This window comes from Carcharodon carcharias, chromosome 14 (genome assembly GCF_017639515.1).
Source record: "Carcharodon carcharias isolate sCarCar2 chromosome 14, sCarCar2.pri, whole genome shotgun sequence".
Taxonomy (NCBI): domain Eukaryota; kingdom Metazoa; phylum Chordata; class Chondrichthyes; order Lamniformes; family Lamnidae; genus Carcharodon; species Carcharodon carcharias.
Window position 1 is genome coordinate 74,376,556 of NC_054480.1, and position 23,079 is coordinate 74,399,634.

Below are 23,079 nucleotides of genomic sequence, written 5' to 3' on the forward strand. Positions count from 1 at the left end.
TAAAGGTTTAGATTAAATCACTCAAAAAATAAACTCACAAATTAGGCTGTAACAACTTCCTCCTTCATTCCATAAGCACCACAATGTACCCTTACATCACACCACAATGTACCCTAACATCACACCACAATGTACCCTAACATCATACCACAAAGTAACCATTCGCGCCACACAAATGTCAGGTCATGATCATCTCCAACAAGAGAGAATCAACCTTAGCCTCTTGATGTTCAATGGCATTACCATCACTGAGTCCCCCACTATCAACATCCTGGAGTTTCCATGACCAGAAACTGAACTTGACTAGCCATATAAATACTGTGGCTACAACAGCAGGTCAGAGGTGAGTAAACATGCAATGACTAACCCGCCTCCTGACTCCCCAAAGCCAGTGCACCATCTACAAGTCAGGAGTGTGATGGAATACTCTCCACTTGCCTGCATGATTGCAGGTCCCACAAACTCAAGAAGCTTGACACCATCCAGGACAAAGCAGCCTGCTTGATTGGCACCACATCCACAAAAATTCACTCCCTCCATCACCGACGCACAATAGCAGCAGTGTGTACCATCTACAAGATGCACTGCAGGAATTCACCAAGGATCCTAAGACAGCACCTTCCAAACCCATGACCACTACCATCTAGAAAGGCAAGGGCAGCAGACAGATGGGAACCACCACCACCTGGAGATTTCCCTCCAAGTCATTCGTCATCCTGACTTGGAAATATATAGCCCTTCCTTCACTGTTGCTGGGTCAAAATCCTGGAACTCCCTTCTTAATAGCACTGTGGGACTGCAGCAGTTTAAGAAGGCAGCTCAGCACCACTTTCTCAAGGGCAACAAGGGATGGGGAATACAATGCTGGCCAGCCCAGCAAAACCCGCATCCCATGAATAAAAAAAAAGCCCTAACATCACACCAAAATGTACCCTAACATCACACCACAATGTACCCTAACATCACACCACAATGTACCCTAACATCACACCACAATGTACCCTTACATCACACCACAATGTACCCTTACATCACACCACAAAGTACCCATTTGTGCCACACAAGTGTCAGGCCATGATCATCTCCAACAAGAGAGAATTAACCTTGGCCTCTTGATGTTCAATGGCATTACCATCACTGAATCCCCCACTATCAACATCCTGGGGGTTACCATTGACCAAAAACTGAACTGGACTAGCCATTTAAATACTGTGGCTACAAGAGCAGGTCAGAGGCTTGGAACCATGCAACGACTAACCCACCTCCTGTCTCCCCAAAGCCTGTCCACCATCTACAAGACACAAGTCAGGAGTGTAATGGAATACTCCCCGCTTGGCTGGATGAGTACAGCTTCCACAAACTCAAGAAGCTTGACACCATCCAGGACAAAGCAGCCTACTTGATTGACACCACACCAAAAATATTCACTCCCTCTACCACCGACGCACAGTAGAAGCAGTGTGTACCATCTACAAGATGCACTGCAGGAATTCACCAAGGTTCCTAAGACAGCACCTCCCAAACCCCCGACCGCTACCATTTAGAATGATAAGAGCAGCAGAAAGATGGGAACACCACCGCCTGGAGATTTCCCTCCAAGTCATTCACCATCTTGACTTGGAAATATATAGCCCTTCCTTCACTGTTGCTGGGTCAAAATCCTGGAACTCCCTTCCTATCAGCACTGTGGGTGTAGCTACACCACAGGGACTGCAGCAGTTCAAGAAGGCAGCTCACCACCACCTTCTCAAGGGCAACTAGGGATGGGGAATAAAATGCTGGCCCAGCCCAGCAAAGCACACACCCCATGAATAAAGAAAAAAAACCTAACATCACACCACAATGTACCCTTACATCGCACCACAATGTACCCCAACATCACACCACAATGTACCCCAACATCACACCACAATGTAACCCAACATCACACCACAATGCAGCCTAACCTCACACCACAATGCACCCTAACATCACACCACAATGCACCCTAACATCACACCACAATGCACCCTAACATCACACCACAATGTACCCCAACATCACACCACAATGTACCTCAACATCACACCACAATGTACCCCAACATCACACCACAATGTACCCTAACATCACACCACAATGCAGCCTAACCTCACACTAGAATGTATCCTAACATCACACCACAATGTACCCTTACATCGCACCACAATGTACCCCAACATCACACCAAAATGTACCCCAACATCACACCACAATGTACCCCAACATCACACCACAATGTACCCCAACATCACACCACAATGCAGCCTAACCTCACACTAGAATGTATCCTAACATCACACCACAATGCAACCTAACGTCACACCACAATGCAGCCTAACGTCACACCACAATGCAGCCTAATGTCACACCACAATGCAGTCTAACGTCACACCACAATGCAGCCTAACGTCACACCACAATGCAGCCTAACGTCACACCACAATGCAGCCTAACGTCACACCACAATGCAGCCTAACGTCACACCACAATGTACCCCAACATCACACCACAATGCAGCCTAACCTCACACTAGAATGTATCCTAACATCACACCACAATGCAGCCTAACCTCACACTACAATGTATCCTAACATCACACCACCTCATGAATTCCAACCAATTTCTCAGTGGGCCTCAATGGATCCACTTTACAGCAGGAACAGGTCCAGTATCAAAATTTAAATATAGACCACTCCCAACCCACCAGCCTTTAATTTCCTCTCTGTCTATTCATCAAAGTGCCCACAAAGCAGGAGTCCCAATAAGCTGATGGAGGAGTGGATTCCAGGAACTCTCGTGAAGAATGAGTCTCAAAGAAGGTGGGCCCTCCTCTTTCTTCATCAGGATGGTCTTAAAGCAAACTGTGGGCTGCTATCCCAATTGGCTTCGCAGAAACAGCGAATGGGGTCTTGAGAGATAATCACTAGATACAGACTGTTGTAATGTAGAAATGAGAAGGAGCAAATTGTTTATAGGCAAAGAAACCTGGTGGGTAGAAGATAGCTCAATCAAATTTTTGGTTTCCCCAGAATACCATTTGCAACATAGCTGCAGATCTCTCCCTCTCTCTCTCTCAACTAGGCCCTTTAAAATATACACTTAGTCTTAGGTTCTACAGGCAGATCTGAGGGAATCAAATCTCTTCACATTACTGTGAGCTCTCAGACTTAGCTGGGTTGTCTAGGAGTGGTACTGAAGAAAAACACTCCCTGAGCGGTGGGGATTGAAACTAGGAAACTGATTCTACCTGGATTCCTGGCCTTCACCTTCCAGAGACATTAGTAAAGGTCTGTTAGTCTCAGGTACTCCGTGTTGCTAAGTGTCAGTGGGGAAGCGGAAAGGGCAGGGAAGGGTTTTAAATTTAAATTAAAAGTTATGTTTCCTGACCTGGAACCTTGGAGGGAATTTAAATTGTTTTGTTTTTGCTGTGTTGGCATCACTGGGCGTGTTCTGCATTATGGTAGGTTCTCGCAGTGAATCCCTTGCTCCTCAAATTGAACCAGGCACACCATTAGCTCCAAAAATTGCACAAGCTCCCATCCCAAAAATACTTAAGTGGCTCTAACCCTGTGAAACAGCCAGGTTCAGGACACACAAATTCAAGTGGGGCACAAGTCCTTAATGTAGTGGGTGAGGAACAGAGGAAATTCAGGGTCCCCATGTTTCTCTTCAAAGGAATCAACCAAGAAGCAAATGGCACACACCCTAATATAAATTGATAAAATGCCCAGCAGGAACGAAGGATGGGTATAGAAGGAAGGAGGGAAAGGGAAGGAGGGAGGATGTTACGTTGCTCCTTTATTACTGTTTTGTTTTTGTTGGCATCTGGGGTCAAGTTAATTTTCAAGTATTGAAATGGGGTCATGTTCGAAAATAGTTTATGAAGAGTTGCCTTCAAGCCTTTGGGCTTTCTGGAATGCCCTAATCCCTAAGCAGAATGCACTCAGTTCCCCTGTCACCCTGGCACAATGCCCAGCGAGGGGACAGGTCCACGTCAGGAATCAAGGTTGCCTTGGCTGTGATAATGACCTAGGCCAGGAAACGAGATTGCAGCAATTCCCTCAGCAGATGAGGACCTTAGCGGAAAATCAGTTCTGCCCAATTTCCAGCAACCCATTAATCACACTTTCTAGCACTTAAAAGAGTCTTCAGGACTTAATGGTCAAAGCTCCTCACCAGCTTTCTTCTTTCACTTTCTGAATATTCTCAATAAGCCTGATGTCCAACACACTTGGGAAACACCACAGTTAAGAGGTGGCAGGGAAGAGATACCGATAAATCACAACATGGTCAAGCTTCTGTCTACCAATTACGCAATTTGTGCATTCTCCCACTTAAGATCTCAGCCATGTCTCAGTGGCAACAGTCAAACCGCTGAGTTAAAAGGCTGTGGGTTCAAGTCCCACTCTGGAAACCCAAACACAAAAATTGAGACCAATGTTCCAGTATAGTCAGAGGTGCTGTCTTTTGGTTAAGACTTTAAGCCATTATTGTTAGTGGGGTCTTGCTGTGTGTAAATTGGCTGCTGTATTTCCTATATTCCAAAATTTCAAAGGGTCTTTATTGGCTGTGAAGCATTTTGGGGCACCCTGAGATTGTGGTAGGTGTTATCTTTCTTCTACTGAGGCAGAATTTTAGGAAGGGATTATAAGGGCCAAGGCTTAGGGAACCCCCATGTTATGCAGGATTTTGACCAGTGAAAACCAGTCTACCAGAAACAGAAACAGACCTTCCTGGACTTTCTCCAGCAGAATTAGCCAGTCCATTGACAGAAAGAGGAGCCAAGAGGGAAGAATCCCAGCCTCTAGTAATAGTTCTACTCCTCCAAACAGGCCAGAGTAATTTCCATTTCATGGGACGAGCTTGTGCCATCTGTGGCTACTCAGAGAGTCAGCTATTCACCTTGACATACTCTTCCTAAGAAACAAGACATACCTGAACACTCTCCCCGATTCTCCGGCTTTAACCTATTGATTGTGTGTGAAGGAGCACCAGGTTTTGGCATTGGTGTTTCCGATCGTTTGTACTTCTGTTTAGCCCTAATCCTTTCCATCCTAACGTTGAGAGGTGAAGAAGGAAGAGAAAAAGGTAAAGAGAAAGATATCTCAGAAAAAAATAGGGAAAATAATTCCCCCTCCTTTCTAGTGCAATGCAGTACACTGACCTCAGGCTAACTCACCCTCACCACAGGCTGCTTCAATCTGAGCCCCTGATCTCCTAGTTAGAGGCAAAATTAATCTGGCAACACATTGTAGTTATAGCAGTAACATTGAAAATGCCAAGATACTCTAGTCAATAACTCCTCATTGTAGTGAGTTCCATATTCATATCCCTCTTTGGGCAAAAAAGATATCCTGAAATTCCATTTGGATTTAGTAGTGTCTATCTTTGTGGATGCTAGCTTTAGACTCTTCATCAAGTGTCTAATCTATCAAAGCACTAATAATTTTATAGATCAGGCCACCTCCCAGCTTATTCTTTTGTCTTCTCAGTAGAATGCACAAATTCCATACTAGAAATAAATGATAACCAACGGGCTAAAAAGAGTGAGGAAATTAGGGAAATTAGTATCAGCAAAGATAAAGTACTGGAGAAACACAGGGACAGAAGTCTGGCAAATCCTCAGGACTTGATGGCCTACATCCTAGGGTTCTAAAAGAGGAAGCTGCAGAAATAGTGGATGTGCTGACTTTGATTTCCCAAAATTCCTTAGATTTGGGACTGATCCCACAAGATTAGGAGTTGGCAAATGTTATATCATTTTTCAAGAAAGGAGGGAGAGAGAAAGCAGTGAGCTGCAGGCCAGTGGGCCCAACATCAGTTGTTGGGAAAATGCTGGAATCTATTATTAAGGAAGTTTTAAAAATGCAATTAGAAAAGCATGGGGCGAAATTGTACCCCGGGGGGATTTTACAGTCCCACCGAAGTCCCTGGGCTTTTGAACGGCTTGTCGCATCTTACAGCCCCACTCCCACTGAAACAGGGCCATAAAATTCCACCCATAGTATGATTAGAACAAGTCAACATGGTTTTACTAAAGGAAAATCCTGTTTGATGAATTATTTAGAGGTTTTCTGAGCATGTAACTAATAGGGTAAATAAAGGGGGATTCGTAGATGTGGTATATCTGGATTTCAAAAAGGCATTCGATAAGGTGCCATACAAAAGGTGAATAAGCAAGGAGTTGGGGGTAATAAATTAACATGGATAGAGGATTGGTTAACAGATAGAATACAGAGAGTGGGCATAAACAGGGCTTTTTCAAGTTGGCAGACAGTTGGAGTGTCGCAAGGATCAGTGCTGGGGCTACAGCTATTTACAATCTATATTAATGACTATATTAATGAAGAGATAGAGAGTAATGTATTAAAGTTTGGTGATGATACCAAGCTGGGTGGGAGGATAAGCTGTGGGGAGGACATGGAGAGGCTGCAAAGAAATATAGATGAGTTAAATGAGTGGGCAATAAGATGACAGATTGAGTATTATAGGGAAATGTGAAGTTATCCACTTTGGTCGTAAGAATAAAAAAGCAGAATATGTTTTGAAAGGTGAGAAACTTGTAAGTGTTGATGTTCAAAGAAACTTAGGTGTGCTTGTACATGGAATGCAGAAAGTTAGCAAGGGTAGGTGCAGCAAATAATTAGGAAGGCACATGGTATGGTGGCATTTATTACAAGTGGATTGGAGTACAAGAACAAAGAAGTCTTGCTGAAATTGTACAGGGCTTTGGTGAGACCACATCGAGTATACTGTGTGCAGATTTGCTCTCCACATTTAAGAAAGGATATACTTGCATTGGAGGTGGTACTGTGAAGTTTTGCTAAAAAGGTCCTTGGGATGAGAGGGTTATCCTATGATAAGAGGCTGAGTAAATTGGGTCTATATTCTCTGGAGTTTAGAGAAATGAGAGACAATTTCATTGAAATCTACAAGATGATGAAGGGGCTTGATAGAGTAAACACTGAGAGATTGTTTCTGTTGGCCAGGGGGTCTAAAACACAGGGGCACAGTCTCAGGATAAGGGGCAGATCATTTATAAGATGAGGAGAAATTATTTCATGCAAATGGTTGTGAATCTTTGGAATTCTTTACCCCAGCAGGTTGTGGATGCTCCATCATTGATTATATATAAGGCTGGGATAGACAGATTTTTGGTCTCTCAGGGAATTAAGGGATATGGGCAGCGGGGGGGAACATGAAGTTGAAGCCCAAGACCAGCTATGATCGTATTGAATGGCGGAGCAGGCTCGATAGGCCATGTGGTCTACTCCTGCTTCTATTTCTTGTGTTGCTTTCCAAAAGTGTGTGCATTCAAAATGACAGCAGAAGAGGTGGTAGTTCAGTGGGGATGTCACTGGACTAGTAACCCAAAAACCCAAGTGGTTTTGTGAAAGGAAAATCATATTTAACCAACTTACTGTAGTTCTTTGAGGAAGTAACATGTGCTGTGGATAAAGGGGAGCTGGTGGATATACTGTTCCTGGATTTCTAAAAGGCATTTAATGATGAGCCACACCAAAGGTTATTTTGGAAAATAAAAGCTCATGGCATAGGGGGTAACATATTGGTATGGAAAGAAGATTGGCTGGCTAGCAGGAAGAGGAGGCACAAATGGGTCTTTTTTAGGTTGGCAAGATGTAATGAGTGGTGTGCCACAGGGATCAGTGCTGCACCCTCAACTGTTTACAATTTATATCAATGACTTGGATGAAGAGATGATTGTCAAATTTGCTGATGACGCAAAGATAGGTAGGAAAGTAAGATGTGAAGAGGACATAAGGAGGTTACAAAAAGATATAGATGGGTTAAGATATAGAGTGGGCAAAGATCTGGCAGATTAAGTGTAATGAGGTTAACTGTGAAATTGTCCATTTTGGCAGGAAGAATAAAAAAGCTTATTATCTAAATGGTGAGAGATTGCAGAGCTCTGAGATGCAGAGAGATCTGGGTCTCCTAGTGCATGAATCACAAAAGGCTAGTATGCAGGTACAGCAAGTATTTAGGAAAGCTAATAGAATGTTGTCATTTATCGCAAGAGGAATTGAATACAAAAATAGGGAGGTTATGCTTCAATTGTACAGGGCACTAGTAAGACCATACTTGGGAGTATTATGTACAGTATTGGTCACCTTATTTAACGAAGGATGTAAATGCGTTGAAAGCAATTCAGAGAAGGTTTATTAGATTTATACCTGGAATGGGCGGGTTGTCTTATGAGGACAGGTTGGACAGGCTAGACTTATATCCACTGGAGTTTAAAAGAGTAAGAGGTGGCTTGATCGAAACATAAGATTCTGAGGAGTCTTGACAGGGTGGATGTGGAGAAGATGCTTTCTCTTATGGGAGAACCTAGAACTAGGGGTCACCCATTTAAAACGGAGATGAGGCAAAATCTTTTCTCTCAGAAGGTCATGAGCCTTTAGAACTCTCTTCCTGAAAAGGCAGTGGAAGCAGCGTCTTTGAATATTTTTAAGGCAGAGGTGGATAGATTCTTGGTAACTAAGGGAGTGATAGGTCATCAGCGGTAGGCAGGTTTCAGGTTTCTATCAGAACAGGCATGACATTATTAAATGGCGGAGCAGGCTCAAGGGGCCGAATGGCCTACTCCTGCTCCTTATTCATATGTTCGTATACCAAAATGTATCAAACAGTCTTCTTCCCTAACTGTGATACTATAAGAAAGGAATTGGTTTAACACACTCACAGGAATTTAATATTTGCACATGCTCCCAGGTGTCCAGCACTCACTACATGCTCCCAGGAACCCAATAATGTCTAATATATACCAGGTCCCTTTCCCCAGGTCACTCCTTATGTTGCTGGGGAGATGGTGGCATAGTGGTATTGTCACTGGACTGGTAACCCAGAGACCCAGGGTATGTCTCAGCAAGACAGAATCAGCAGAGGTGGCAGCACAGTGGTATACAGTCGGAAGGAAGTTGCCCTGGGAGTCGCCCTGGGAGCCTTCAACATCGACACTGGCCTCCATGAAGTCTCATGGCATCAGGTCAGACATGGGCAAGGAAACCTCCTGCTGATTACCACGTACCGTTCCCCCACCATTCAGCTGATGAATCAGTGCTCCTCCATGTTATACACCACTTGGGGAAAGCACTGAGGGCGGCAAGGATGAAGAATGTACTCTGGGTGGGGGACTTCAATGTCCATTACTAAATGTTGCTCCGAAGCACTACCCTAGACTGAGCTGGCTGAATCCTAAAGGACATAGCAGCTAGACTGGGTCAGTGGCAGGTAATGAGAGAACCAACAAGAGGGGAAAACAAACTTGACCTCATCCTCACCGATCTGCCTGCCGCAGATGCATCTGTTCATGGCAGTATCGGTAGGAATGACCATCACACAGTCCTTGCAGAGACGAAGTCCCGTCTTCACATTGAAGATACCCTCCATCATGTTGTGCAGCACTATCACCCTGCCAAATGGGATAGATTTTGAACAGAACTAGCAAGTCAAGACTGGGCAACCATGAGGTGCAGTGGGTCAGCAGCAGCAGCAGAATTGTACTCAACCACGATCTGTAACTTCATGGCCCAGCATACCCCCCACTCTACCATTACCACCAAACCAGGGGATCAACCCTGGTTCAATGAAGAGTGCTACTTGCATGCCAAACAACATAAACAGCAAGTAAAAGACAGAGCTAAGCGATTCCACAATCAACAGATCAGATCTAAGTTCTGGGTCCTGCCACATCCAGTCATGAATAGTGATGGACAATTGAATAACTAACAGGAAGGGGAGGCTCCACAAATATCCCCATCCTCAATGATGGAGGAGCCCAACACAGCAGTGCAAAAGATAAGGCTGAAGCATTTGCTACAAATTTCAGCAAGAAGTGCCGAGTGGATGATCCACCTCGGCCTTCTCCCGAGGTTCCCAGTATCACAGCTGCCAGTCTTCAACCGATTTGATTCACTCCGCATCATATCCAGAAATGGCTGAAGGCACTGGATAGTGCAAAGGTTATGGGCCCTGACAATATTCTGACAATAGTACTGAAGACTGAAGTTCTGTGCTCCAGAACTTGCTGTGCCCCTAGTTGTTGGGGAAATTGATGGGGTTGAAGGCCGATAAATCCCCGGGGCCTGATAATCTACATCCCAAAGTACTTAAGGAAGTGGCCCTAGAAATAGTGGATGCATTGGTGGTCATCTTCTGAGATTCTATAGACTCTGGAACAATTCCTACAGACTTGAGGATAGCTAATGTAACCCCATGATTTAAAAAGGGAGGCAGAGAAAATACAGGGAATTATAGACCAGTCAGCCTGATGTCAGTAGCGGGGAAAATTCTAGAGTCCATTATAAAAGATTTAATAGCTGAGCACGTGGAAAACAGTGGCAGAATCGGACAGAGTCAGCATGGATTTATGAAAGGCAAGTAATGTTTGACAAATCTACTGGAATTTTTCGAGGATGTAACTGGTAGAGTTGATGAGGGGGAGCCAGTGGATGTGGTTTATTTGGACTTTCAGAAGGATTTTGACAAAGTCCCACATAAGAGATTGGTGTGTAAAATTAAAGCGCATGGGGTTGGGGGTAGTATATTGAGATGGATAGAAAACTGGTTGGCAGACAGGAAACAAAGAGTAGGAATAAACGGGTCTTTTTCCGAATGGCAGGCAGTAAGTAGTGGGGTACCGCAGGGATCGGTGCTGGGACCCCAGTTATTCACAATATATATTAATGATTTAAATCAGGAAATTAAATGTAATATCTCCAGATTTGCAGATGACACAAAGCTGGGTGGGAAGGTGAGCTGTGATCAGGATGCAGAGATGCTTCAATGTGATTTGGACAAGCTGAGTGAGTGGGCATGGCAGATGCAGTATAATGTGGATAAATGTGAGATTATTATCTGAATGGCTATAAATTGAGAGAGGGGAATGTGCAACGAGACCTGGTGCCCTCATACACCAGTCGCTGAAGGTAAGCATGCAGGTGCTGCAGGCAGTAAAGAAGGCAAATGGTATGTTGGTCTTCATAGCGAGAGGATTCAAGTACAGGAACAGGGCTGTCTTGCTGCAATTGTACAGGGCCTTGGTGAGACCACATCTGGAATATCGTGTGCAGTTTTGGTCTCCTTATCTGAGGAAGGATGTACTTGCTATAGAGGGAGTGCAGTGAAGGTTTACCCGACTGATTCCTGGGATGACGGGACTGACATATGAGGAGAGTTTGAGTCGATAAGGATTATATTTGCTGGAGTTCAGAAGAATGAGGGGGGATCTTACAGAAACCTATAAAATTCTAACAGGACTAGACAGGGTAGATGCAGGAAAGATGTTCCCGGTGAGTGGGGAGTCCAGAACCAGGGGTCACAGTCTGAAGATATGGGGTAGACCATTTAGGACAGAGATGAAGAGAAATTTCTTCACCCAGACAGTGGTGAGCCTGTGGAATTCGTTACCACAGAAAGTAGTTGAGACCAAAACATTGTATGCTTTCAAGAAGGAGTTAGCTATAGCTCTTGGGGCGAAGGGAACAAAGGGTATGGGGAGAAAGCGGGAGCAGCCTATTGAGTTGGATGATCAGCCATGATCACAATGAATGGCAGAGCAGGCTCGAAGGGCCGAATGGCCTACTCCTGCTCCTAGTTTCTATGTTTCTATGCTAGCCAAGCTGTTCCAGTACAGCTACAACACAAGCATCTAGCCGGCAATGGAAAATTGGCTAGGTATGTCTTGTGCACAAAAAGCAGGACAAATCCAGCCAGGCCAATTACCGCCCCATCAGTCTACTCTCCATCATTAGTAGAGTGATGAGAGGGGTCATCAACAGTGCTATCAAGCGGCAATTGCTTAGCAATAACCTGCTCACTGGCATTCAGTTTGGGTTCCACCAGGGTCACGGCTTCTGACCTCATTACAGCCTTGGTTCAAACATGGACAAAAGAGCTGAACTCCAGAGGTGAGGTGAGAGTGACTGCCCTTGACCAAGTGTGACATCAAGGAGCCCTAGCAACACTGGAGTCAATGGGAATCAGGACGAAAACTCTCCACTGGTTGATGTCAGACCTAGCACAAAGGAAGATGGTTGTGGTTGTTGGAGGTCAATCGTCTCAGTTCCAGAGCATTACTGCAGGAGTTCCTCAGGGTAGTGTCTGAGGCCCAACCATCTTCAGCTGCTTCATCTTCACCTTCCTTCTATCATAAGGTCAGAAGTGAGGATGTTTGCTGATGATTGCAAAATGTTCAGCACCATTCGTGACTCCTCAGACACTGAAGCAGTCCGTGTGCAAATGCAGCAAGAGCTGGACAACATTTAGGCTTGGGCTGATAAATGGCAAGTAGCATTCATGACACACAAGTGCCAGGCAATGACCATCTCCAACAAGAGAGAATCTAACCATCTTGCCTTAATATTCAAAGGCGTTATCATCACTGAATCCCCCACTATGAACATCCTGGGGGTTTATCATTGACCAGAAACTGAACTTGACTAGCCATATAAATACTGTGGCTACAAGAGCAGGTCAGAGGCTAGTAATCATGTGATGAGTAACCTACCTCCTGACTCCTCAAAGCCTGTCCACCATCAACAAAGCACAAGGCAGAAGGGTGATGGAATACCCTTCACTTACCTGGATGAGTGCAGTTCCACCAACACTCAAGAAGCTTGACACCATCCAGGACAAAGCAGCTTGCTTGATTGGCACCCCTCCCACAAACATTCACTCCCTTCAGTACTGACGAAGAGTAGCAGCAGTGTGTACCATCTACAAGATGCACTGCAGAAACTCACCAAGTCTCCTTATACAGTACCTTCCAAACTCACAGCCATTACCATCTAGAAGGGCAGCAGATACATGGGGACATCACCACCTGGAAAATCCCCTCCAAGCCACTCACCATCCTGACTTGGAAATATATCGCCGTTCCTTCACTGTCACTGTGTCAAAATCCTGGAACTCCCTTCCCAACAGCACTGTGGGTGTACCTACACCAAAGAACTGCAGCGGGTTCAAGAAGGTAGCTCACCACCACCTTCTCAAGGGCAATTATTGATTGGCAATAAATGCTGGCCTAGCCAGCAATGCCCACATCCCGTAAATGAATAAAAAAATATACAGGAAAATGGCCAGAGTGGCTTATCCTCTTTTTGGCTTCATTCCATCAACACAGCTTCCACTGGGTACCTTTCCCAGATAGCAGAGTTATCATTGGGAATCATGAGTAACATCACTATTTTGGTCTTTAGACAATTATAGGTAGCATTGCGAATTTGCTCTGGAGGGAATTCAGGGTTGAATTTTTTAGTTAGGGGGTTTTACTGCATTAACCATTTCCCTTTGGTGTGCATTCAGCATACATCATATATATATTCAACTTACTGTTTCTTCAACATCTCCATGGATATCCTTTCTTTCTCCAGTCTTGCTGTGACTCCTTTTTTAACCTTAGCTTCAAATAGTTCAGCTCCTCTGTGCAAACAAAAGATTGGCATTGATCATTTATATATCGTCTGATAATTTATCTCAGAGCTTTACATTTATATATGACCTCAATACCTCTGTAGTATATTTTAATAGCTGAGCATTTTGTTAAACTGCCCTCTCTTTTGGGAAGTTGTATATAAAGTTGTTCAATAATGGTCTGCTTGCAGTTGAACATGCATTAGTCTTATAAAGTGCAAGACACAACAGGAAGATGATGATGAGGATAGTATCAAATTCTTTTTTACATTTTATTTGAGAATTTAAGGACTGAAGAACACTTTTTGGAATTTCTGAAGTTGATTTTGAGGAAATTTGAGCAATTTGAAAGATTGTTCCTTGTGTACATGTTGTGTTCAGGCACACAATGAGTCAGCATGGTACATAACTGAAAAATGGCACTGTAGACATATTTGGGGACAATGGGGGAATTGAACCCTAACAAAGAGGACAGGTGTAATTACGGACAAAGGTTACACATTTGGCTGAAAGTGAATAAAATAGGAGATGAGAGAAAGTAAACATTTTTCTCATTATGATGTGGCCAGATGCTTTTGAGATGGTGTCTAACTAATGTTGCCCACGAGACGTCAGTACTACGGAGCATTCAGAAATGAATGAGATTCTGGACTCATATTATGGCATGGTTAAGAATGAGGTTGCACTGAGAGTTGTATTCTGTGAAAGGACGCAGTTGCAGGTGAGACTGTTGCAGCATATCTTCAGTTCTCGAATTGAAGAACCATTTTTGTCACTGTAGGTACGGCGTGAGCTTAGAAATCGACCTTAGGACACATTTGTCTAAAGAGCAATAAAATCCAGGCCAAGCTTTTGAGCAAAGGCAATAAGCTGATGTGGAAGGAGGTCTGCGATGAGATCGCAGGCATGGGAATGGCAGAAAGGGGTGGTTATAGATTTAAGGGAGGTCCACCAGATTTTAGCAATAACCAGGCCAAGCAGCCATGTTCACAGTCTCAGAGTCAGAAGATTAGATGTTATCGTTGCAATAGCAGCCACCAAGCATCTAAATGCTCCACTTCCAGTCAATGCCTGTCAGAAAGCCGGGGATGTCCAGATGGCATGCAGGAGGAGAGGAAACAGTAATCTTCCAGATCGTGGTAAAACTCCAGGTTACAGCCATGCACCAGGCTGAGGTCATGGTAGATCTAAAATTAGTTCAAGAGTCTGGAAATCTTTGAATGTGCATACGATAGATATGGAAACAAAAGTTGATATTATTGAGCAGAAAGATCAAGAGTTATACTCAGTCAGAGAGCAAGAAAAGTTGCAGATGGAAGATGAGAGTGCTAGGGCTGAAGATATAATTCCAACACCAACAGTAGAAACGAAAGGCAGAGATTCACAACCTTTTTCCATCATTGATACAGCTGCAGCAGGCCTTTTAATCTCAGAAAGAGAGTGCAAGAAGTCCCTAAGTCATGCTCCCAAATACAAAACTGGCATGAAATGGACTAGTTATTCCAATAACAATATCCCAGTGTTCGGTAAATTTAGTGTTAGGGTGGAATATGATGATTTATTCTATTACTTACCATTAGCAGTAGTTGGAGAAAACAAAGCCTTCCTGCGCAGAAGGAATTGACTTAAGAAAATGCAATTAAACTGGGCTGAGTTATTTACATTAAGGATCAATAAGAAGATCTCTGACATTGAGGAAGTGCTAAGAGAGCACAAAGTGGTCTTTCAGCAAAGATAAAATTAGCCATCTATACAATATTAAATATCATAAGTCAACAGATCATGCAAATGCAGATGTTATTTCAAGATTTCCCATGATGACTGATTCATTTTTTAGCCACTGAGTTACCTGTAAATTATTTTACAAACACACATGACATTTCGGTGTCTGCCAGAGAAATTACTGAAGAAACCCACAAGGATGCGCTGCTCAGTAAAGTGCCCAATTATATCATGAATGCCTGGTCCAAAGCGTGTGCTGATGAGAAATTGCAGGAATATTTCACACTGTTATGACCACAGCTGGTGTTAATTATTGCTCAAAACCAAACCCTAGAAGGAAACTTGGTTTATGGGCCACAATCTTTTTTTTTGTATTCTGATAACTAGAAGACGACGTACCAATCTCAGCAGTAAGTGGTCCAATAACACTTTTGGATTTTTAAAAATTAAAAGTAAAAGTTCTATTAACAAAAATAAAATAAAAATTAAGCACACAATATTACAGTTACACAATTAAGGTTAGTCTTACAAAACATTCCCCCAAAAACTATCTACTTCGTCAAAGCCTTCAGTAAACACCTTCTAGGCAAAACTCTCTTATAGATGTTTAAATATGAAAAATCCAGTAATATTACACAAGACAAACTTCTGTAGTTTCAATAAAGGAGTACCACATGACCTTTCCCCTCTTCCACTCTGCTATGGAATTCACTTCAGAATAAAACTGCTTGCTGCAGCCCAAGATTTCTCAACAGCTCAAACAGCTCCAGCTATCTTAACAGCCATCTCCAGCTCAAAAGCTATACAGCCATATCTACCTACACAGCTATCCACATTAACTCTAATATACCTTTTTTCCCTTTCATCTCATTTCCATTGTTCTCACACACCTCTTCCAAATATAAGATCTTTCATGTTTCCATCTTGCCTTTGCTTGTGGGTCAATAAAAACATAATATCCCCACTACTATTTACGTATAGCTCCTGCAATTTGCAAACATTTTCCTTGGTACCTCTGATTCCACTTCGATATTAAAACAACCTCCCAACTTAGCTAAAAATGCAAATGTCAGATCTATTTATTCATGCCTCAAACTTAACGTCGCTAGCCTTTTCATGTTTCCAAACCCCCAGACAACCTGATTCCTATCAAACTCTTGTCCAGCTTAATTAAAATCACACACACACAGACACCCAGCCTTTTTTTACACAATAACACAATATTCTCCAAAATATTACAAAAAAATCCATTCTCACACACAAAAAAAATGAACCAAGGCTAATGAATCAAGGCTGGGGTTTAAGAGTCATTATTTCACCAAGGTTTAGAGAGAGATTGTTAGAGGAACTTCATCTAAAGCACACAGGGATAGTCAATATGAAGGCAGTAGCAAGAAGCAATTTTTGGTATTCAAAGATAGAGGAGATATTAAAGAGTTGGTGGGAAGTTGTGAAGCATGTCTCCAAATGAGAAATGATCCAACCAAGCTTTCTTTCATTCCATAGACAAACAATTCAAACCAGGTGAGTCGATTCTGATTGGTTTAAATTGGAATTTAAACAAAAGCTTGGAATTAACTGCTCCCTGGTGCGTTCTCCTTGGCAGTGCCCCTACCAATCAGAGTCCACTTGCCAACCAATCGGCACCTTTATTTCATGTAGTATAAGCTGTTGTTCCCTTTGAAATTTGGTATTTTTGTGAATTTGTCCCGGTGAGTGCAAGATGAAAAGCTTCGATAGCATCTCTCCTTTTTCAGCAAAAACAAATTTGTGATCCAACCTGTGAAATATTGAGTTATTGTTGATGTTAGTTTAGTCATATTGTATTCTGGGAAATTATGTATATGCACCATCTTACACTTTAACACATAAGTTTTTTTTAAGCTGTGTTTAAGTGTAGTATATCGTTATAGCTGAGGATTTTGTTAAAACGCCCTCTCTGTTGGGGTGGTGTAAATAAAGTTTTTCAATAATGGCTGCCTGCAGTTAAGCATTACTCATTGATCAGTCTTACTCAGTGCAATACACAACAGAATGACTGTGACAAGGATGGGGTAGAATTCTTTTTTTACACTTCATTTGAGAAATCAAAGACTGAAGAACATTATGACACATGTTTTGGAAGAGGGTCCCCAGAATCCATGCTTTATGAATTTTGAGTTCCAGGGATCCATTCTTACCTTGCTGCCAGCAGTTTGGAAGCCTTCAGATCTGCCACTACATGCAGGAAATAGTAACTCAGAAAGACCCTCCTCTGGGCTAGTAGGAAGAGAAAGCAGATGCTGTCCCAAATAATGCCTGCCTGCTTATTAGGGACCTCGCAGGCTTCATGCAGGTCATCTGTTTTTGCTGAAAAGACATGATGGAAACTTGGTAAAACTTTATTAAAAATCTGAGTGCAACAGTAAAGAGGCAGCCAGCAACATTTTGGTTTAGTTTTGTTCCCACCAATTTTGCCTGCTCCTGGCCTGAAGGGGCTCCCTTTGGTTCAATGAGGGCTCCCAACCCTCCAGGATTGCCCTTGAGTCTCCAGACACAGTAGACAGTCAAGAATCATCCAATCAGGTAAAAAAAAGAGTCTATTGGACTTCCAATAAGTGTAGGAATGTTGGACACCATGAGAATGGACATGTCAAGCAACTAATGGTGGGAGTTTGGAGACAGGTTGGTTGGAGGCAAGAGGTCATTTGAGACACCTCCAGGCCAACATAAACAGAGTTAGTAACCTGAGGTTCAGTAGGCATCGGCCACCTTCCAATGTCCCTCCACCATTTTCTATGAGTGCACCTGGACAGTGAGCATTGACAGGCTATTTAACAAAGTGAGCAACACAAGCTTGCACTTTCCAACAAGAATTACCGAATAATGAGTGGCATCATGGCCCATCATTGATTCCCTCTCTACACTAAGGAGATTGAAGGCAATTTTAAACTACTTACCAACTGAGGAACACAGAACACTTCAGAACAATGAAAAATAACAGTAAATTCACTTTTCTACTGTTCACCTATAACTTCATGCCTTGATCTGCCCAGGGATCAAACAGAACAACAGATACAGGGCAATGCAAAGAAACCAATTCAGTTTTACATCATCTATGTACTTTAAACCTCCATAAGTGTTATCAATATCTTGCTGTCTTCAACAAGAATTGATTAGACATCTGTCCATCACAATGGATATAATCCAATCGCTGTGACCCATGCCTCAATTGACAATGATTCGTGCCTTCATCTGCTAAGCTGTTAACATCAGTGACTTTTCTTTTCTCCCCTCCTCTTCTGAAGGCCTCAACTTTTGTTGGGTTACAGTTCCAGAGATCCCAGATGCTCTTCAGTACCCAAAGGATTTGTTGCTGTGTAAGCCCAGTGAATCTTATCACCCTATTTGTCTGTGATCATTCCAGTCAAATCCAGTTCTGCCCTTTTCATTGTCCATATACTAAACTTATCAAAAGAGATTGCTGGATATTGATCAAGGAAAAGCGACTTGGCTCATTTAGCTGAGGTGCTGAGGCCAATGGTACAAAGCTCTCCAGCTGCCCTGTTGATTAGCTAACTCAGTATAGACTAAGGATCCAATCTGGGACCTCCAGGTTCCATATGGGTCAGTACCACATTAAATCTGCATTTATCTACTAATTCATCAAGGTTAGCCTTAACTACTTTACTTGGTAGCACCCTGGTAACGAACTGGGAACCAAGGTCGGTCAGCCCTACATTGTGGAGTGTGATAACAACATCTGCATTTATATAATGCCTTTAAAGCAATAAAATATCACAGGAGCCCTATCAAGAAAAATCTGACACTTAAGAGAGATATTAGGGCTGGTGACCAAAAGCTTGGTCAAAGGTTCTTCAGGGGTGTCTTAAAGCTGAGGACAGTGGTAAAGAGGTGGAGAGGTTTAGGGGGATAATTCCAGAGTTCAGAGCTGAAGGCATGGCTGCCATTGGTGGAGCAACTGAACGCAATAGGTGCGCAAGAAGCTAGAGCTGGAGGAATGCAAAGATCTTGGATGTTTAACAGGTTAGGGGAGATTACAGAAATAGGAAGGAGTGAGGCCATAAGGGGATTTGAAAATGAGGAGAGTTTTTTAAATGGAGGTGCTACTGGACCAGGAGCTAACATAGTGAACAAAACGGTTATAGGTAAAGAGAAGTTTGTGCAAGGTATGATATATCAGCAAAGGTTGGATGCCCTCAAGTTTATGGAGGATACAAGGCGGGAGGCCAGCCAGGAGAATGTTGGAATAGTCAAGTCTAGAATTAACAAAGTCACGCAAAAGGGTTTCAGCAGCCAATGAACTGAAGCACAGGTAGAGTCAGGTGATGTTATGGAAATAGAAGTAGGTGGTTTTGCTGATGGAGGGAGTGAGGTCAGAAGCTCAACTGAGGTCAATAGGATGCCAAGGTTGTGAACAGTCTGGTTCAGTCTCAAAGAGTGGCCAAGGAAAGGGATAGAGTCAGTGACTAGGGAACGGTATTTGTAGTGGGCCTGAAGACAATGACATTGGTTTTTCCAGTATTTATCTGAAGGAAATTTCTGCTTATCCAATACTGGATGCTGGACAAGCAGTGTGATGAAACAGAGACAGTGGAGGAGTCCTTACAACCTGTATCTCTACACCAAAAATCTCTTTACTCCTAACTTTACAGAGTGGTGGATCAAACAGTGATCACTCACGTAGATCGTACTCCTTGATAGTGCAGGCCATGCCAAATGTCTGGACCACCCAGCAGTTCCTCTCAAATAAGTTCTTCAAGTAGACACAGGAGCCAATCTGCCAGGGAGCAATTACAACACTGATTAATTTGTCATTAAAGTTTCCATAGTAACAGTCATTCCAAGCACTTGATGAGTGTGTCAGGAATGGAGGTGCAATACTTATTTCCTTTGGTAAATCAAAGAATCGCAGAATTGTTACAGTGCAGAGGGAGGCCATTCAGCCCATCAGGTCTAAACCAGTTCTCCGAATGAGCAATTCACCTAGTGTCATTCTCCTGCCTTCTCTCTCTAACCTTCCACATTCTTCCTTTTCAGATAACAGTCTAATTCCCTTTTGAATAGCTCAATTGAACCTGCCTCCACCACCGTCTCAGGCAGCATATTCCAGATCTGAACCACTCTCTGTGTGAACAAGTTTTTCCTCATGTCACCTTTGTTTCTTTTGCCAATTACTTGTAAATCTTTGCCCTCTTATTCTCAATCCTTTCATGAGTGAGATCTATTTATCTGTCCAGACCCCTCATGATTTCGAATACCTTTATCAAATCGCTTAACCTTCTCCAAGGAAAACAATCCCAACTTTTCCAATCTATGTAACTAAAGTTCCTCATCCGTGCAACCATTCTTATAAATCCTTTCTGCACTCTCTCCAATGCCTTCACATCTTTCCCAAATGTCAGCTTGAGGCTCCTTCAATCTTGTACTGGAGGGAACCAACATCAAGGAGCACACACACACACAACTGCTGTTTAAATGTGTACAACTGCTCAAGGACACACTACATGAAGTTTCAGTATATATTACAGCTTAAGTGCACATTCTCAGTTTAGTGCACATTTTTGCCTAAATGAAAATACTTGGTTAAGTGTATGTATATATATATTTGGTTGGTCAGTGTAAATTGGTGATTAAGTCAAGTGAAACTTCTTGGTTGATTTTAGGTTGTTATGTGTGGAAACTTGGTTGTGTTTATATTGTTGGTCAAATGTACATTGTTGTTTGAACTAAGTGTGCATTCTTGGTTCTCTCTCTCTCTCCCTACCATGCTTTAAGATGGCGTTGGTGACCATGGGCCTCCATGTTAATCTTGTTCTGGAGGCGTAGATCATCTTGGCTAATTGTCTAAGTTGTTTGTGAAGTGTATATTCTTAGTTAAAGTGTATATACTTGGTTAAGTGTTTTTCCTGGGTTGTCTAAATTGTTGGTTAAGTGTGTATTCTTGTTTAAGAAGATCTTCCTAGTTTAGCAAATGTTCCTGGTTAATTATACAGCCCATCATGTGAATCTGATTGCTTCACATAAAAAGTTCACAGTGTCTCATGGGTGAAATTAATTCTTATCGCCTTGCCACAACCTTTCCACACCAGTTTTATTTGTATTCTTGTTTAATTCCTCCTGAAATCTCATGCTACAGTCGCTACTTGTGACAGAAGATTCTACATTCACCCTAGGAATAAAAGCTTTCCATTAACCTGCCCCTTTACATTTTAATTACACTGAATATCCAGCACAGAAACAGGCCATTTGGCCCATTTCGTCCGTGCTGATATTTATTCTTCCAACCAGCCTCTTCCAAATTCATCTCTTCAGCATAACCTTGTGTCCTCATGTCCCTCCCCCCACCATTTATCTCCTTCTATACACCATTTCCAATTTACACTGAGAGGCTCTGCAAATCTATTTAAACTTCTTCTACAGCCTATGTACAATCTACCATATCATCAAATCACATCCATTTAATCACCAGAGGTAAAAGTGTCTGAGCTCCAATCTTCTAGAATAGAAAACTATGGTGCAGGCAATCACTAGAATGTAATACGAAACCTTTGGCAGATCAGAAATAAGCTGAGGGGGCTTTGGGAGAATTGCCAGTCTGTGGCCAACTGAGGCCCTTAAGCAGCTAATTAATGGCCTCCTGCTGCCACCGCTGGGATTTTACCCACAGCAGGGGAGACCACTGCCAAGTGTCCAGCCCATCGGGCATGCTAGTGGTCAGACAACGGGCGGATGAGTGTCTCCTTTCTGGCCCTGCTGTGTCGATTGGAGGCCCCTATAAGCTATTTACCCCCTCCCCCACCCCCCCCAACCACCACACTTCCCCTCACCACTGCCTGGTCCACTGCACCGCCCCCCCATCCCCATCCCCTCAGAGGGCCTGCCAGCCTGGTCCCAGCAAGACCCCGGACTTACCTTACAACACAGCTCACTTCCCTCGGGCCACCGCTCTGGTGGCGCTGTTGGAACCAGGGAGCTGCCAGCCATTTGATTGGCTAGCAGCTCTAGGAGGCAGGACTTCCTCTCTGATGAGGCCAGAAGGCCCACCTTAAGCCAATCAACAGCCCGACGCCGATTAAAGGGCTGCGGGCCAAGCTGGTCAAGCAGAGACAGGCTCACCCCAATATTTATGCCAGGGATTGGGGACCCATCCCCAATGTTAAATTCAGCCCCTGGAGAAGTGAATTGCTGCCTTTAATGGAACCTACAGGATCATCATTTTATCAAAATCAATGGAATGAAAATCACATGGGTTCTATAAATGCTGCTCTTGCCGACGACAAGCACCCTCGTGAATAAAAAAATTGGACTAGTGCCTCACAACTGAGCTAAGTTGGGTAGACTCCTGAATATAGTAAGTGTCTCTTGGTCAGGTACGGACTATGCCAGTGTGTAAGATCAGATAGAGTGCACAGTACGTACTGAAAATACATTCTTCATCACAATCACCAGTATGGTGTAGCCAATCAGGTAGTCCCAGTGCCTGAGGATGATCTTGACAGGTTTCAGGAGCAGTTGTCCTCCAAATAGCATGAAGTAGAAACAGGCTACCAGGTAACCCATGCAGAAGATGTTAATTCTGGTGGTCCCGGTGACAAAGATTAGACACAACACAAACCAGAACAAGTAGCTGAAAACAACCACTTTCAGCATGTCTAAGTAAGACCTAGAAAAACAGATCGACAGAAGGTAGTTAAACTCACTGTAAATATGCAGACACCAGTTCACCCATATAAGCCACTCGAATTCCTTACTGATACAAATCCACAACTAGTGTTTTGCATGGTGCTAGCTATCCTGTGAAAATCTTCACTGAGAGGAAAATATTCTCAAGATCTACATTGTTATCAATGACTGTCAGTCAGACTGACACAATCAGGTGAGTCCTGGCCACAGGAC

At 43.2% G+C, this 23,079-nt stretch overlaps 1 protein-coding gene across 1 annotated transcript in view; it reads right to left on the reverse strand.

Annotated features, from left to right (window-relative positions):
- si:dkey-11f4.7 (piezo-type mechanosensitive ion channel component 2) overlaps positions 1-23,079 on the reverse strand; it is a 327,077-nt gene that overhangs the window by 105,579 nt on the left and 198,419 nt on the right. The window contains exons 24-28 of the mRNA XM_041205475.1: positions 22,603-22,846; positions 19,864-19,960; positions 17,361-17,529; positions 13,378-13,467; positions 4,957-5,075 (exon numbers count right to left, since the gene is read on the reverse strand). Of these exons, the coding sequence (XP_041061409.1) occupies positions 4,957-5,075; positions 13,378-13,467; positions 17,361-17,529; positions 19,864-19,960; positions 22,603-22,846 (719 nt within the window). The remainder of the gene's footprint in view (positions 1-4,956; positions 5,076-13,377; positions 13,468-17,360; positions 17,530-19,863; positions 19,961-22,602; positions 22,847-23,079) is intronic.